The sequence below is a fragment of the Botryllus schlosseri genome, chromosome 3, assembly GCF_051294905.1.
Source record: "Botryllus schlosseri isolate E-star chromosome 3, Bs_hap1, whole genome shotgun sequence".
Lineage (NCBI taxonomy): Eukaryota > Metazoa > Chordata > Ascidiacea > Stolidobranchia > Styelidae > Botryllus > Botryllus schlosseri.
This window is the reverse complement of record NC_137238.1, coordinates 3,142,309-3,157,690: the sequence shown is the minus strand read 5'-3', so window position 1 is coordinate 3,157,690 and position 15,382 is coordinate 3,142,309. Positions and strand designations below refer to the sequence as shown.

The following is a 15,382-nucleotide window of genomic DNA, read 5'->3' as shown; positions in this document are numbered from 1 at the left end:
TATACAGAGGTGGTCAAAGTAGTCAAGAAAGCTACTCAAGTAGAAGTAGAAGTAGCCACGAAAAAAATCTACTCAAGTACGAGTAGAAGTACTTCTTCAATAAGCCGTCTAAAACTACTTGAAGTAGAAGTAGATTTGACTGACTTTAAATCTACTCAAGGAAGTAAGTAGTTTTGAAAACAGTCCTAATTCGTTCGCATGGACTGTCGAAAGCTGCGAATTGAGCTATGCGGAAGGTGGAGAGAGCTTGATTCGTATTGATGCATCCCAGGAGGCACGAATTTTCGACAGAATGAGCATTTTTTCGCATCACGGGATGCAAATTATAGTATCGATATGGAAATGCGATACTAACCCTTTGTTTACTGGAAGAATATCATGGCATTGCACCCTACCCCATATTATAAGGCCCCAAGTTTAGGCGAAGAGCAATACGGAGAAGTTTTATCGAATACGGTTTCATCACTTTGCGCGATTAGTATACGTTAATAACAAATATTGTGGACCGTAAAAGTTATATTTAGTGTAGCTTTATTTTCGGAAAATGAGGCATTACTACACTTGCTTTTATGCTTCGACATGTATGTTCTGCAGACAAAAGAACTACAACTAATTAGAACTCAAAGTATGATACTCGCAATTGAAAGTGAAATACCACTTCTAAAAAGCGGAAACTATATTTCATGTCTTTTGTCCATAAAGCTTCCAAGGTGATCTGCTACAACAGGTGTAACGTTAGAAATAGCTGGGTTTTCCAGATTAGCAAGACACTTAATGGGCTGCTAGATTACGATATGATTGGTAATTGCTAGATTGCGATATGGTAGTTTCAAACGTTATGGTGGGCAGAGGTGGTCAAAGTAGTCAAGAAAGCTACTCAAGTAGAAGTAGAAGTAGCGACGAAAAAATCTACTCAAGTACAAGTAGAAGTACTTATTTCATGAGCAATCTAAAACTACTTGAAGTAGAAGTAGAATTGACTGACTTTAAAAGTACTCAAGTAAGTAAGTAGTTGTGAAAACGATCCTGATTGGATGGATAATAAAAAGCTGCAAATTGAGCTATGTGATAGGTGACGAGCTTGATTCATATTGATGCATTCCAGCAGGTATCCAATTTTCGATAGCATAAGCATTCGTCCACATCATGGGATGAACATAATAGTATCGATAAGGAAATGCGATACTAATCCTCTGTTTTCTCGAACAACACGTTTTGGAAAATAGCATGGTATGGCGGTATGGCGACATCCCCCATATTATAAGGCCCGTAGTTTAGTCGAAGAGCATTATGGAGAAGTTGTATAGGATACGGTGTAAACTCTTTGCGCTATTAGTAAACGGTAATGAAAAATATGGTGGATCGTAAAAATGCCATATTGTGTAGCTTTATTTCGAGAAATTAAAGGCATTACAGCAGTTGCTTTTATACTTCAACATGTATGTTATTCGGACAAAAGAACTGATATTGATTATATCTCAAAGTATATGATACTGGAAATTGAAAGTGAAATATAAATACTACTTCTTAAAGCAGAATATGTATTTCATGTTTTTGCAGTGTTGGGATCAAGTCACTACCTTCGAGTCACGAGTCATCTCGAGTCATTGCACATTTTGACTCGAGTCAAGTCAAGTCAATCGATTTTCGAAGGTGACTCGAGTCAAGTCAAGTCACTAGTTTTTTGGAGGTGACTCGAGTCAAGTCGAGTCAAGTCAAGTCAAGTCACGAGTCAAGTCACAATTCAAGTCAAATTGAATTTTCGAAGTATGAGTGATCAACTGATCATTTACAGTCACTACATTTTGCTAGCTGTGATAAAGGTAGATTTATTGGCCATTTATCATCTATCAAATAACGAATATATAAGTTAAATATACATGTAAAAATGCGTTGTATCGCTCACGCACACGTATAACTGCTAATAAAATACGTCAGTAACAGTATAGCTACATCAGGGGTGTCAAACATAAGGCCGGCCAAATGATTTCACCCGGCCCGCGAAGCAAGTCTAAGTATTGATTGAAAAATGCGTGTATTTTATCAAGCACATTTGTCGAATTTGTAGTAAGAAATACTTCTAATACATATTCCTCCAAGATAGCAAATGTCGAGTATATTCATATTCATAGGCCACATTACAACCACCCGACAGCGGAGGTGTGGTTTCAAGTCATCGTCAGAAGCAAATCGCTGACACTGACACCCGATACTGAGAATGCGAAAAAGTGCGTATATTGTGTTAAGAGCTGGTAATATTTTGGAATCATTTGACTGGTGCGGCGGCCCGCGAGTGATCTGACTATTCGAATCCGGCCCGCCACGTCAGTTGAGTTTGACGACTCCGAGCTACAAGCTGCATTCTGTTATTATCAGCCAAAATAGAGGGTCGAATACGAAGCCTCGAGAAGTTGAAAAAAATGATGTCGTTCAATCCACTAACTATCTACACATCCGTGAGAGTATAAACGCATAAACTATATTCGTTCGATTAAAATTATACAAGAGGGTTGGTAAAGGTGAGCGCTGTGCAATGTAAGGACAGGGCCGTCCAATGAACAGCGATACGTTGCTCTTGCTACTAGATTTAATCTACTGAGATACTATTGTAACGACAACGCAAGCTGTGATCATTTCGTTTGCGGTCAGTTTATTTGTGATGTAACAATGGAGGATCAGTAAAACTTACAATTAATGAATGACTGGTTGCTCTCACAAATGACGCTGGCGTATCGTGAATAATCCGAACATGCACAAGATATAGTCATTTAATCGACACCGTTTACTTGATGACTTGAAATTGACTCGAAAATTTTGCTCCGAGTCACGAGTCATTCCACATTTTTGAAGCACCGAGTCAAGTCAAGTCATTTTTGCAAAGTGACTCGAGTCAAGTCAAGTCCCACGAAAAAGTTGACTCGAGTCTGACTCGAGTCAAGTCATGACTCGAGTCATCCCAACACTGGTTTTTAGTCCAGAAAGTTTCAAAGGTGGTATGCTAAAACAGCTCTAAAACTAAAAAAAAGTCGAAGTACACTCGTCCAGATTAGGACACGCCATGGACATATATGCTAGATTACGATATGACAAGACAATGCTAGATTGCGAAACATCAGTTTCAAACGTTATGATGAGCCACATATATACTGTGATGAATTATTTCATATGGGTGAAGGGCGACAATGTGGTGTGAACGGAACCACGCCAACCCTCCACCTAAATCAGGGGTCGCCAACTCAAAATCGGTCGCGGGCCACTTTTCAAAATTCCTAGAGGCCGCGGGCCGCATGACTTCAATATCGAGATCATAATAAGCAATGTAGTTTAATGGCCATTGTCCATTGCCGATGAACTCCAGACTAATGTATTTACTCATATCGGCTTACTATGCGCACCCAAATCGTGAGTTAGTATGTTATGAATAGCAGGGGGATTCGTTTTCTCGACGCGCGAAGCGCGAAAATTTTTCATAACCACGAGAAATCTCGTCAAAAATATCAGTATAGTTTCATCTATCGTTATCAAATATTTATCCTTTTTTAGCCCATGTTATCAGATTCATCGACAGAGGTGATGCAGGTGGTGTCTTCAAAAATTTAGCTAGTTATCAATACTGTGCTGAATCTTTGGGTGGGCCAATTGTTCTTATTCCTTTTGTTACATGCTGCTATTTCTTGACCTCCCATCAGGATTGTCCGTATAGTGAAAATATATTGGATGTGCCCCAACGTAGGCCTACCAGAAACAAATTTCCTTCGTGATGAGGAGAACACGAGTACTAATTGGTATTTCTTCATTTATCGCATTGATTTCCTCTGCTGTTCGCGTCTGTACTGTGAGGCTCATATAACAAAGACACTATACTATATTAAAATCGAAAACCAACTCGCATTGAACTGCGCGCAGCGCGGAGAAAATTTCAAGAATAATTCAAATCTACCAACACATCCTAATCGAATTAAGTGTCGACGGCCGCATAATTTTCCTTCTACTGTCGCAGATTGACTGCAGATGGCCTGGACACGGTTCTTTCTGGAAAACTATCTCCTCATAAAGCTCGATCTTTTGGAGAGCCCGAAGTCGTTTTCCAAGCGACTCGGTGTCAGCAGTGGTGGTCCATTGCACATCAAGGCAATATGAATGGTCATATCAACAAAATCTTATCAGCCAGTGAGGAACAGTGATATTGGGCAAGAGAGAATAGCTTACTTTAAACAACAGCAACAATATGTTTAAACTGAAATCAATTTCAGCATTTCAAAACACTTTACTAAGCGTTCTTCCGAAATTCCAAATCAGGTCGCGGGCCGCAAAATATGACCTGGCGGGCCGCATGCGGCCCGTGGGCCGCGTGTTGGTGACCCCTGACCTAAATTATATTCATCGATACTTTCGTGAAATCATACTGGTCACTACGTATCCACTGCGCGCGATGCGCGACGAAAATTCTGTGCTTTACTAAACTTTTATGAAAATTAAATGTTAATACTCCGTAAAAACAGCTCCAAATCCCCCAGGCTATCTTCCTGATTGGAAGATTGAACTACTTCTACTTGACAAACTGAAAATAGCGAAAAGTAAGTAAGTAGATCACAAAATATTAAGAAGTAGAAGTAGAAGCAGTGAAAATCAGATCTACTTGAGTAAGTACCAGAAGTAGAGGAAAACTACTTGAGTACTTCGAAAAAGTAGAAGTACTTCGTTACTGACCACCTCTGATGGTGGGCCATATTTACAGTAATGAAATATTTGATATGGGCGACAATGCGGTGTGAGCGGAACCAAGCAATCCCGTACCTAAATTATATTCACTGATACTTTCCTGAAAGCATATTTGCCACTCCGTAACTACTGTGCGCTAAGCGCAGCAAAATTTCTGGGCTTTACTCGACTTTTATGAATATGAAATGTTGGTACTCCGTGACAACAGCCCCGAAATTCCTAAGACTATCTTTCGTATTGGGGGGGGTTTAAACTACTTCTACTTGACATACTGAAAATAGCGAAAAGTAAGTAAGTAGAGCACAAAATATTACGAAGTAGAAGTAGAAGTAGAGAAAATCAGGTCTACTTGAGTAAGTACCAGAAGTAGAGTAAAACTACTTGAGTACTTCCAAAAAGTAGAAGTACTTCGTTACTGACTACCTCTGGATATATATGTATATCTATGCTGAACTTAAATATCACTTAATTCCATTTTTCCATATTTCAGGACGACATGTTTGGTGAGTTCCAAATGGTTGATTCTATCCTAGAAGTCAAATTAGTACGATATGAGAATGTGTTAATATACCTCGCGTCAGATATAGGATTATATATGCATCAACATGATTAATATTACAATAACAGGTTTGATAAATCGTTATCATTGATATTCTATTTTCTCGGTAATTTAATATAATATTCTTGTTTTATATAGGTGTCCCTTACTTCGCCACCTCGTTCTGCTGTAACAATAACAATGACGAGAATAGTTACTACATTCGCACGGCACTAGCGGTTTACTGTAATACCGAACAGGCGACTGTGACATTATCCGACACGCTCGCGCTCATTACGGTATCACATGATTAAATGTTACACGTTCGCAGGTCAGAGTAACATGGCGAAGCTCCAAGATTTATTTTCGAACTGTGTTGAGGGCTTTTGTAAAATTGAAACTACCATATATTCCACTCATGACTTCTCAGGTAAGAAAATATACTAATGGTACGGATATGGTGAGATCTGATTGTATGGGCCCATACCTTGCGTTCCATATATGTTTCGTGGCTTGAAAATAAATTCAACTTGTTTGCGAAGCTATCAGCGCTTGCTAATCAACCAACCAACCAACCAACCAACCAACCAACCAGCCAAAACACTTGACTGTGTATAAATTCAGTACAATTGACACAACGCTTCGTTTCCATATAGAAAGTTACTGTGAACATCACCCTAATGTTTGTCAACATAACGGAACATGCCTGAATAACGGCACTCATCCGTACTATTCGTGCAATTGCGTCGATGGATATTATGGAAAAAACTGCAGTGGTGAGTGTATCGTTTCCAATTTTTTAGCTTTTCACAGGAAAACACTCGCTTACTATACCACAACACCGGGATGTTTCTAAATTCAGTTGGTTTGGGCATATCACCCTGTTTCCGTACAGAAAATTACTGCAAACATAACCCGAACGTCTGTCAACATAATGGAAAATGTCTGAACAATGTCACTCACCCGTACTATACGTGCAATTGCGCCGATGGATATTATGGAAAAAACTGCAGCCGTAAGTATATCGCTTATTATAAAACTTGAGCTATGTCGTCAAAAAGACTATCACACTGCCACAACATTGAGTTGTGTCGGTTTCCAGTTGGTTTGACTATAGATAACTAAACTAAGCAAGTCATATCGCTTCGTTTACTTACAGAAAATTGCTCTGAGCTTGAGCACCACTCTAATGTCTGTCAACATAACGGAACATGTCTTATTAATGCCACTCATCCGTACTATACGTGTGATTGCACTGACGGATATGGAAAAAATTGCAGTACATCGTTTCTAATTCTTGAGCTATGCCCAGAAGAAGACTCGCTCACTGCCACAGCATTTGGTTGCCCTGTAATTCAGTACGTTTGACACACTGCGTTGTTTCTATATAGAAAATTACTGTGAACACCATCCGAATTCCTGTCAACACAACGGAACATGTCTGAATAATGTCACTCACCCGTACTATACGTGTGATTGCACCGACGGATACTATGGAAAAAACTGCAGTGGTAAGTATATCGTTTCTAATTATTGATCTATGCCCAGAACTTGACGCGCTCACTGCCACAACACTTGGTTGTGTATTTATTAAATACGATTGACACATCGCGTCGTTTCTATATAGACAATTTCTGTGAACACCACCCCAATGTTTGTCAACACAACGGGACATGTTTAAAGAATGACTCTCAAACGTATCATGCGTGCAATTGCACCGACGGATATTATGGAACAAACTGCAGCCGTAAGCAGGCTATATCGCTTCTAAAATTTAAAGCTATGCTCAGAAAAAGACTCGCTCAATAGCACAACATTTTGTTCTGCCTAAATTGAGTAGGCTTCACACAGTGCTTCGCTTCCACACAGAGAGATTTTGCGAACACCACCAGATTCCCTGTCAACATGGAGGAACATGTCTTAATAATGACACTCGTCCGTACTATACGTGTGATTGCACCGACGGATATTATGGAATAAACTGCAACGGTGGGTATATTGTTTCTAATTCTTGAGCTGTGACCAGAATAGTACACGCTCAATGCAACAATACTTGACTGCGTATAGAGTCAGTAAGTTTGACAAATCACTTTGCTTCCATGCAGTAAATTACTGTGAACACCACCCGAATACCTGTCATCATAATGAAGAATGTGCGGATACGTTTTCTGAGTGTGACTGCATCTACGGATATTATGGAAGTAACTGCGAACGTAAGTATATAGCTTCAAATTCTTGAGCTATATCGAGGAAAAGATTCGCCCACTGCCACAATATTTGCGCGCGTCCAATTTGACTCTGTGTGACCCAGTAATAGCTACGGGTGGTCAAAGTAGTCAAGAAAGCTACTCAAGTAGAAGTAGAAGTAGAAACGAAAAAATGTACTCAAGTACGAGTAGAAGTACTTCTTCCATAAGCAACCTAAAACTACTTGAAGCAGAAGTAGAATTAACTGACTTTAAATCTACTCAAGTAAGTAAGTGGTTGTGAAAACGATCGTAATTCGTTCGCATTGATTGTCAAAACCTGCAAGTTGAGCTATGCAAAAGCTGCAGAGCTTGATTCATATTTATGCATACCAGGAGTTATCCAATTTTCGACAGCATAAGCGTTAGTCCGCATGAAGGGATGAAAATGATAGTATTGACATGGAAATGCGATCCTAATCCTTTGTTTACTCGAACAGCACGTTTCAGAAATAACATGGTATAGCACCCTCCCCCCATATTATGAGGCCCGTAGTTTAGTCGAAGAGCAATACGGAGAAGTAGTATCGGATACGGTGTAAACACTTTGCGCGATTAGTAAACGCTAATATAAAATATGGTGGATCGTAAAAATGGTATATGGTCATGTCGCTTTATTTCAGGAAATTAAAGGCATTACTACACTTCCACTTATCCCTAAACATGTATGTTTTTAGACAAAACAACTGATACTAATTAGAACACAAAGTATGATACTTGTAATAGAAAGTGAAAAATAAATCCAATACTTGAGTAGTATTATACACAGTCTTTTGACGCGCCCCAATCAGCGTCGAGTATTTGATCACGTGACATCTGTTAGCCAATCGGAACGCAGAACAATGTGGGTGTGGTTCCAATACGAGAGAGGTTTTGGTTGTGCGAGAGATGCCATAGTTCCGATCCAGTAACGCTGAGATGTTTATTACGTCATGTTTGCGTAAGTTGATTACCTTCATTACGATTGCGTATTGAAGCATATTCATGATTACGTCATATGCGTAGTTGATTACTTTAGTTATTTCGAGAGCGGCTTTGCTTAGTTCCAGCAACGCTGAGATATTTATTTCGTCATGTTTGCGTACGTTGATTACCTTCATTATGATTGCGTATTGCAGCATGTCCAGTAATGATTACGTCATATGCGTAGTTGATTACTTTAGTTATTACGAGAGCGGCTTTGGTTTCAGTAACGCTGAGATATGATTACGTCATGATTGCGTCTAGTTCCAGTCCAATAACACCGAGAAATGTTTACGTCATTATGAATGTGCAGTTGAAGCATGTTCATGATTACGTCATATGCGTAGTTGATTACTTTAGTTATTACGAGAGCGTCTTTGCTTAGTTCCAGTAATGCTGAGATATAATTACGTCATGATTGCGTCTCGTTCCAGTCCAATAACACTGAGAAATATTCACGTCATTATGATTGTGTAGTTGAAGCATGTTCAGTAATGATTACGTCATATGCGTAGTTGATTACTTTAGTAACGCTGAGATATGATTACGTCAATATTGCGTTGATCGCCTTTGTTATTGCAGTTGAAGCAAGTGCAAGGCAATATATAACGTGTAATATTTATTACATGATTATTCGCTGTTCGCTGTAGATTGAATATGTGTAATAATATAAAAATTGGCTAAAATTGTGAATATCTAATCATTGTGAAAATAGCAATTATCTCATGTTGTTGATGAAAATGATCAGCTTACGTTGTTATAAGCTCCAAAGCATGATTTAAATATTTTTTAATTATTCCATTTTTAAAAATAATATTACTTTGGTTCTAACTTTGGAATAATAATTATTGATAATATTTTCATTATTCATTGAAATCATTGTAGCTTATAACGGTGTACATCTTTTAAATATTATTGTAATGATTTCAATTAATAACGAAAAAATATTATCAATAATTATTATTCTAAAGTTAGAACCAAAGTAATTTTTTTTTAAATGGAATATTTAAAAAATATTTAAATCATGCTTTGGAGCTTATAACAGCGTAAGCTGATTATTTTCATCAACTACACGAGATAATTGCTAATTTCACAATGATAACATATTCAGTAATAATATAAAAATTGACTAATATTATGAATATCAAATCATTGTGAAATTAGCAATTATCTCATGTTGTTGATGAAAATGATCAGCTTACGTTATTATAAGCACCAAAGCATGATTTAAATATTTTCAAATATTCCACTTTTTAAATATTATTACTTTGGTTCTAACTTTGAAACAACAATTATTAATAATATTTTTTCATTATTCATTGAAATCATTGTAGCTTATAACGGGTAAACTGAACATCTTTTTATTAATATTGTTGCTTTCTGAATATCTTATTGATTTTTAAATAAATTATCGATTATCTTGTATAGTTGATAAATTAGTTTGTACAAAAGACGTTCACTGTTATAATCTACATGATTTCAATGATTATTAAAAATAATTTTAATATTAAATCTAACAAAGTAATAATATAAAAAATTAGCTAATATTGTGAATATCTTATCATTGTGAAATTAGCAATTATCTCGTGTTGATGATGAAAATAATCATCTTACGTTGTATTAGGATTTATTTTACAAAACTGTAGTGTAAAGGTCTTTAGTACTTTGGAAAAAGTAGTTTCTATCTACTTTACTAAATTTGATGTAAAGTGTTCGACGATTTAAAAAATTGGTATTTATTTTACAAAATTCCCAGTATAAAAGTTTTTACAAAATCGACTTGATTAAGTACTGTCACTAGGCAAACCCTAGCAGAGTGTACTCTGATAAATGTAGTAGTAGTAATCGATTATCGCAAAATAAATAGATAACATACAATATGTGCGTTGCTACGATGTCTCATAAATACTTTCATTTAATGTATACAAGTAGGTTATTTATACGTTAAGTCAAGAATAAAAAATTACCGCTGTCTCCATAGAAAGATATGTAAATATACTAGAACGGATACATCTAGACGCCTGCAAGTAAGAACATAAGCTGATCATTTTCATCAACAACATGAGATAATTGCTAATTTCACAATGATTAGATAGTCACAATATAAGCCAATTTCTATATTATTACTGAATATCTTATCATTGTGAGGTTTATTCAACTCTCATTAATTCAGGATTCCAGAACTACTGAAGTCTCATGGAATTATAAAATACCGTGCTTTGCAAACAATTTAAAAATGCGCGCCTCAGGATTAGGTTATAGGTTTAGGAGGAATTAGGTTTAGGAGGGCGCGGAAATATTTTTTATGTTTATTATGAAATTAGCTTGTGTTTATTATGAAATTATTTGGTTTATGCTGTAAAAGTGTTTCGTTATTAAAATACACTGCAACATGATTGAGTTAATCAAACACAGCGCAAATAATTACAAACCGACTGCAGTAGATATTCTTTTATGATATACGAAGGAGGATGACACGAATATCTTATAATCCTCTAGAAATTCATTTAATTATCTTGTGTTAATTACGAAATCACTTGACTCATGATGTAAAATTCATTGCATCGTGAAAAGTTTTTATATGTAATCTCATAAGTTAGAGTAAAATTTGAACTCGTTTGAAAATTAAGATCCAGTACTTGATTATCAAATTAGATTTAGTTGAGTAAACGTGAGGAGTTATAAGTTATTCTACTGAAGTTTCTATGAGGTGAGGTCCTGTTAAAAACCACTAACTTGATTATTTCGGAATAGATTAGACGACCAACTTCATTCGTCAACCGCCATAAGACCCCTCATACATACATACACACTTACATTAGCTGATTGGGACTGTCTGTCCTTACGAGGATGCTTGACAAAAAAACGCGGAAAAGGTCTTGAACAGTAGTTGCGGACTTACCTGCACTAATTACTAACTACATAATACAACAAGTTGCGACTCGTTGATGTAACTGTCCTCATTTGTATGCATAGCCTACCAGAAATTAGTTACTGAGGGAGGTACTTTTTGCAGATTGCAACAACATAGCCATATATGTATTTGTTCCGTATACACAATATTTGTATAACACGATATTTGAAGGTGGAGATGAACTAACGAAATTTGGTGTCGTAAGGTAGCTAATTATAAACTGTCGTAACCTCGTATCGCTATGATGTCATATACCACTGTTCCAAGTCCCAAGGCTATCACGGGAGAGCTCGCCGAGTGAATATCATTAGTCAAGATAATCAAACAGAACGAATATAAGCTCATCGTAACATATACTGCTATTTGACAGACTTGACTTCAAATATATGGAAAAGTAATTATGTAAGTCATAAAATATGGTCAAGTGTACGTGTAGAATTAATAGAAAATGAGATTTACTTGTTACGATCAAGTACAGGTTAAAGAAGAGATATTTAAGTGGATGAATGAGCTAGTTTTTATTCCAAATCTTATCTAAAACTGAAACTGTCAAGTACCGATAAAGTAGTCTAAAACCTAGTCACTTTTTACGTGGAGGGAGTCCATAGCGAAGTACTTGTACATTTTGAAGTACTCAAGTATAGGTTTGGTCTGCTTGTGCTATACTTAATCAAGTGATTAACTTTTTTACACTTCATCTACTTCTATTTCAGAGTTTTCGGTTTTCGGCCAAACTATACCTACAATACTTACTTTTTAACTCACTCTGAAATCATCACTTCTTGTACTTTACTAGGAATTTACTGCCACTAAAATATTGAAACGCACTTTTTCAGTGGTCCAGTGGTCTTGGTGAGCGTTGTCAGTTTCATCTATATCCCACGATGCATTTTCGCGCTGCAGAATGACTTACCGCAATAAAAATACCAAAAAATACATCGAGAATTAGCGAACTCTCATTGTGCAATATTTGAGTTTTACGAAGTACCCTTCAAAGTGAACCTACATGTTGGATATTATTCAAAACCTAATAAAATTTCGCGTCGAGCGAGGAATCCTTTAAAATAAGATAGAAGTAGTCATTTCCGAGTAAGTAAAACGTTAGTACTCCAGGTATATTTCTGCTTAATACTATAACTATCATGAAGTTGAAGCACTCCAATATCATAAGGATTTGAGAGTATTTGGTGCATGTGGGAGAAAAATCCTACTTGGGTACTCCGAAGAAGTACGAGTACTTCTTTACTTAACAACTCCGAAGGTTAGCACAGTTTGTGGTATTTCGCTTACCTGCTAATAAAATGTTGAAATGTAATGTACTTTTTTCAGGGGTCTTGATGAATTGTACCAGTTTCATTTATTTCCTATAATGCATTTCACCGTCCCGAATGACTTATCACCATGAAAATATAGCAAAAATATATCGAAAATTTGCGAAGTCCTACTATGCGATATTTGAGTTTTTCTATTTACATTTCGGAATTAGCCAAGTTGGATATTAACGAAAACCACGTAAAATTTCACTCCAAGCGTTATGGCTTTAACTCGAGCAAATACGTATTTCAAATTTTATGAGTGAAATAACCTTCCTTATGTTAAATCTACATAGGGTAGAATAAATCGAAAAAATTAATTCGGAAGCCCGGGCATCGAGATATAGCTCACCGTCACACCGCAGTCCAATAACGAGAGTGGAATAATATAGAAATCATACCGAAGCATTGTAAAAGTGACGTTTCTTCGTTTATGCATTTAAAATTTCACATTATAAAAAGTTAGTATTCAAGGTCCATTTTTTGTTTAATACTGAAACTGTCTCGAATTCGAAACAGGCCTATATCATAAACACTTGAGTAGTTGGTGCATGCACCCAAAAACCTACTTGACTACTTTGAAGAAACACATGTACTTCTCTGCTCAACATCTCTGAAAGGTAGAAGTGGAGATATAGTCTACAAACATAACCAGTTACTCACTTACTTACCTACTTACTTACTTACTTACTTACTTACTTACTTACTTACTTACTTACTTACTTACTTACTTACTTACTTACTTTGAAATCTGTACTTTTACTTGTATTCGAGCAGAATTATGCGATGTTGAGTACCATCTGACGGTGTCTATCACACTGCTGGAAAATTAAGGTTCAGTACTCGAGTATCAAATTAGATTTAGTTAAGTGAACGTGAGGATTTATAAGTGATTCCACCACGTTTCTAAGAGGCGAGGTGTTGGTAAACCACGAACTTGATTATTTCGGAATATAGAATAGAAGACCAGCTTCTGTCGTTAAGCACCATTAGACCAATCATTCGTACATACATACTTACATTATTTGCTTGGGGCTGTCTATCCTTATTAAGATGCTTGCTACGAACATGGTAAATGCATTGAACAACAGCAGTTGCGGCATTACTCGCACCAATTACTAGGTACATAATAACGCAAGTTAACACACGTTGGTTCGATCCCGAGATTACGTGTACCAATTACTAGCTACATAATACAATATCTTAACACTTGTAGAACACGATATTTGCTCACGGAGAACTGACGATAGTTTCGAAGTGTCACTTCATGGTATTACATTAGATGCTTTAATCAACATAACGACTTGACACTGGAAAAACACTTTCACGTTATTCAATAACTCGTTTCTCGAAACTTGTTGCTTGTGTGATTTACAACTGCGGTGTGCAAAGGGTTAGGAACGTTAGAAATATAGTTCTACAATCTACATTCTATTTGTTTTGATGTAAGGGAAAATCATTCGATAACTCGATACTTCTCGTTAGTAAAGTAAATTGTTTGCGCGTTAGCTTTGTGGAACGAAAGTCAAATACATATCTACTCTTTTGTGGAAGTTACAAGATTACTGTGATGACATTGATAGGTCTCTCAAGCAGTGATCATGGTTTTGTTTTTGATAGATGTCGCGATGTCGGTATATTATTTTCTAAAATACAAACTCGGACGAAATCATGAATGTGTAGGACTTACCTTAAACATATATTGTGCACAAACAACTTTGGTACAAGAACTATGATATTCTTGTAATACTAGTTCTGTGTTGGGTTATTTGAATGTTAAGATACGTGACCATTCATGTAAAAAAGTTATTTTGATATCAAAACATTTTGTAGAGACTATATCATTCTATAGTTCGAAAACGCGTCTATTCATTCTTCAGTTTCGTAGTACGAGAATATCGACTAAAGTCGATTACTCATTCATCAGCAGTGAATTTCTAGTAAAGTACAAGAAGTGATGATTTCCGAGCGGCTAAACAAGTAAATGTTGACTTCTTCAGAGTATACTCAAGTAAGCTTTTAGTGTACATGTACCAAATACTATAAAGTGTTTATGATATTGTACTGCTTCAAATCCATTATAGTTTCAGAATTAAGCAGAAATAGACCTAGAATACTAACATTTTACTTAGTCGGAAATAGCTGCTTCCACCTTAATTCAAAAGATTTGTCGCTCGGAGCGACATTCTACGAGGTTTTGGATAATACCCAACATGTAGGTTCACTTCGAAGGGTAATTTGTAAAACTCAATTGTCGTATAGTGAGACTCCGCAAATTCTCGATGTATTTGTGCTATTTTTCATTGTGATAAGTCATTCTGAAGTGCGAAAATGCATGGTAGGATATAGATGAAACTGGGCCCGCTCATCAAGGCAAATGGAAAAGTACATTTCAACATTCTATTACCAGTAAATTTCTTCCAAAGTAGGGGAGATGTGGTACCGATGGATCAAAAATTGGAAAATGATCGCTGGCCCCGAAATGTTCAGCCGAAAACAGCAGATCTTTTGCTGGCTCAGCACTTTGATACAAGCTCTACCTATCGCGCACATATACATGAATATCCGTCTTTTCAAAAAATATTTATGGACGTTTAAAATTTGTTGCTCGAACGTGTCATCGGTCCCCACCCGGTGGGTCCAATGACACACGACCCGGGGACCTATGGCACATATACCCTAAAAA

At 36.6% G+C, this 15,382-nt stretch overlaps 1 protein-coding gene across 1 annotated transcript in view; it reads left to right on the top strand.

Annotated features, from left to right (window-relative positions):
• The window catches only part of LOC145435479 (uncharacterized), a 286,197-nt gene that overhangs the window by 94,654 nt on the left and 176,161 nt on the right, over positions 1–15,382 (top strand). Inside the window, exon 8 of the mRNA XM_080312755.1 lies at positions 6,652–6,771. Within this exon, the coding sequence (XP_080168881.1) occupies positions 6,652–6,771 (120 nt within the window). The remainder of the gene's footprint in view (positions 1–6,651; positions 6,772–15,382) is intronic.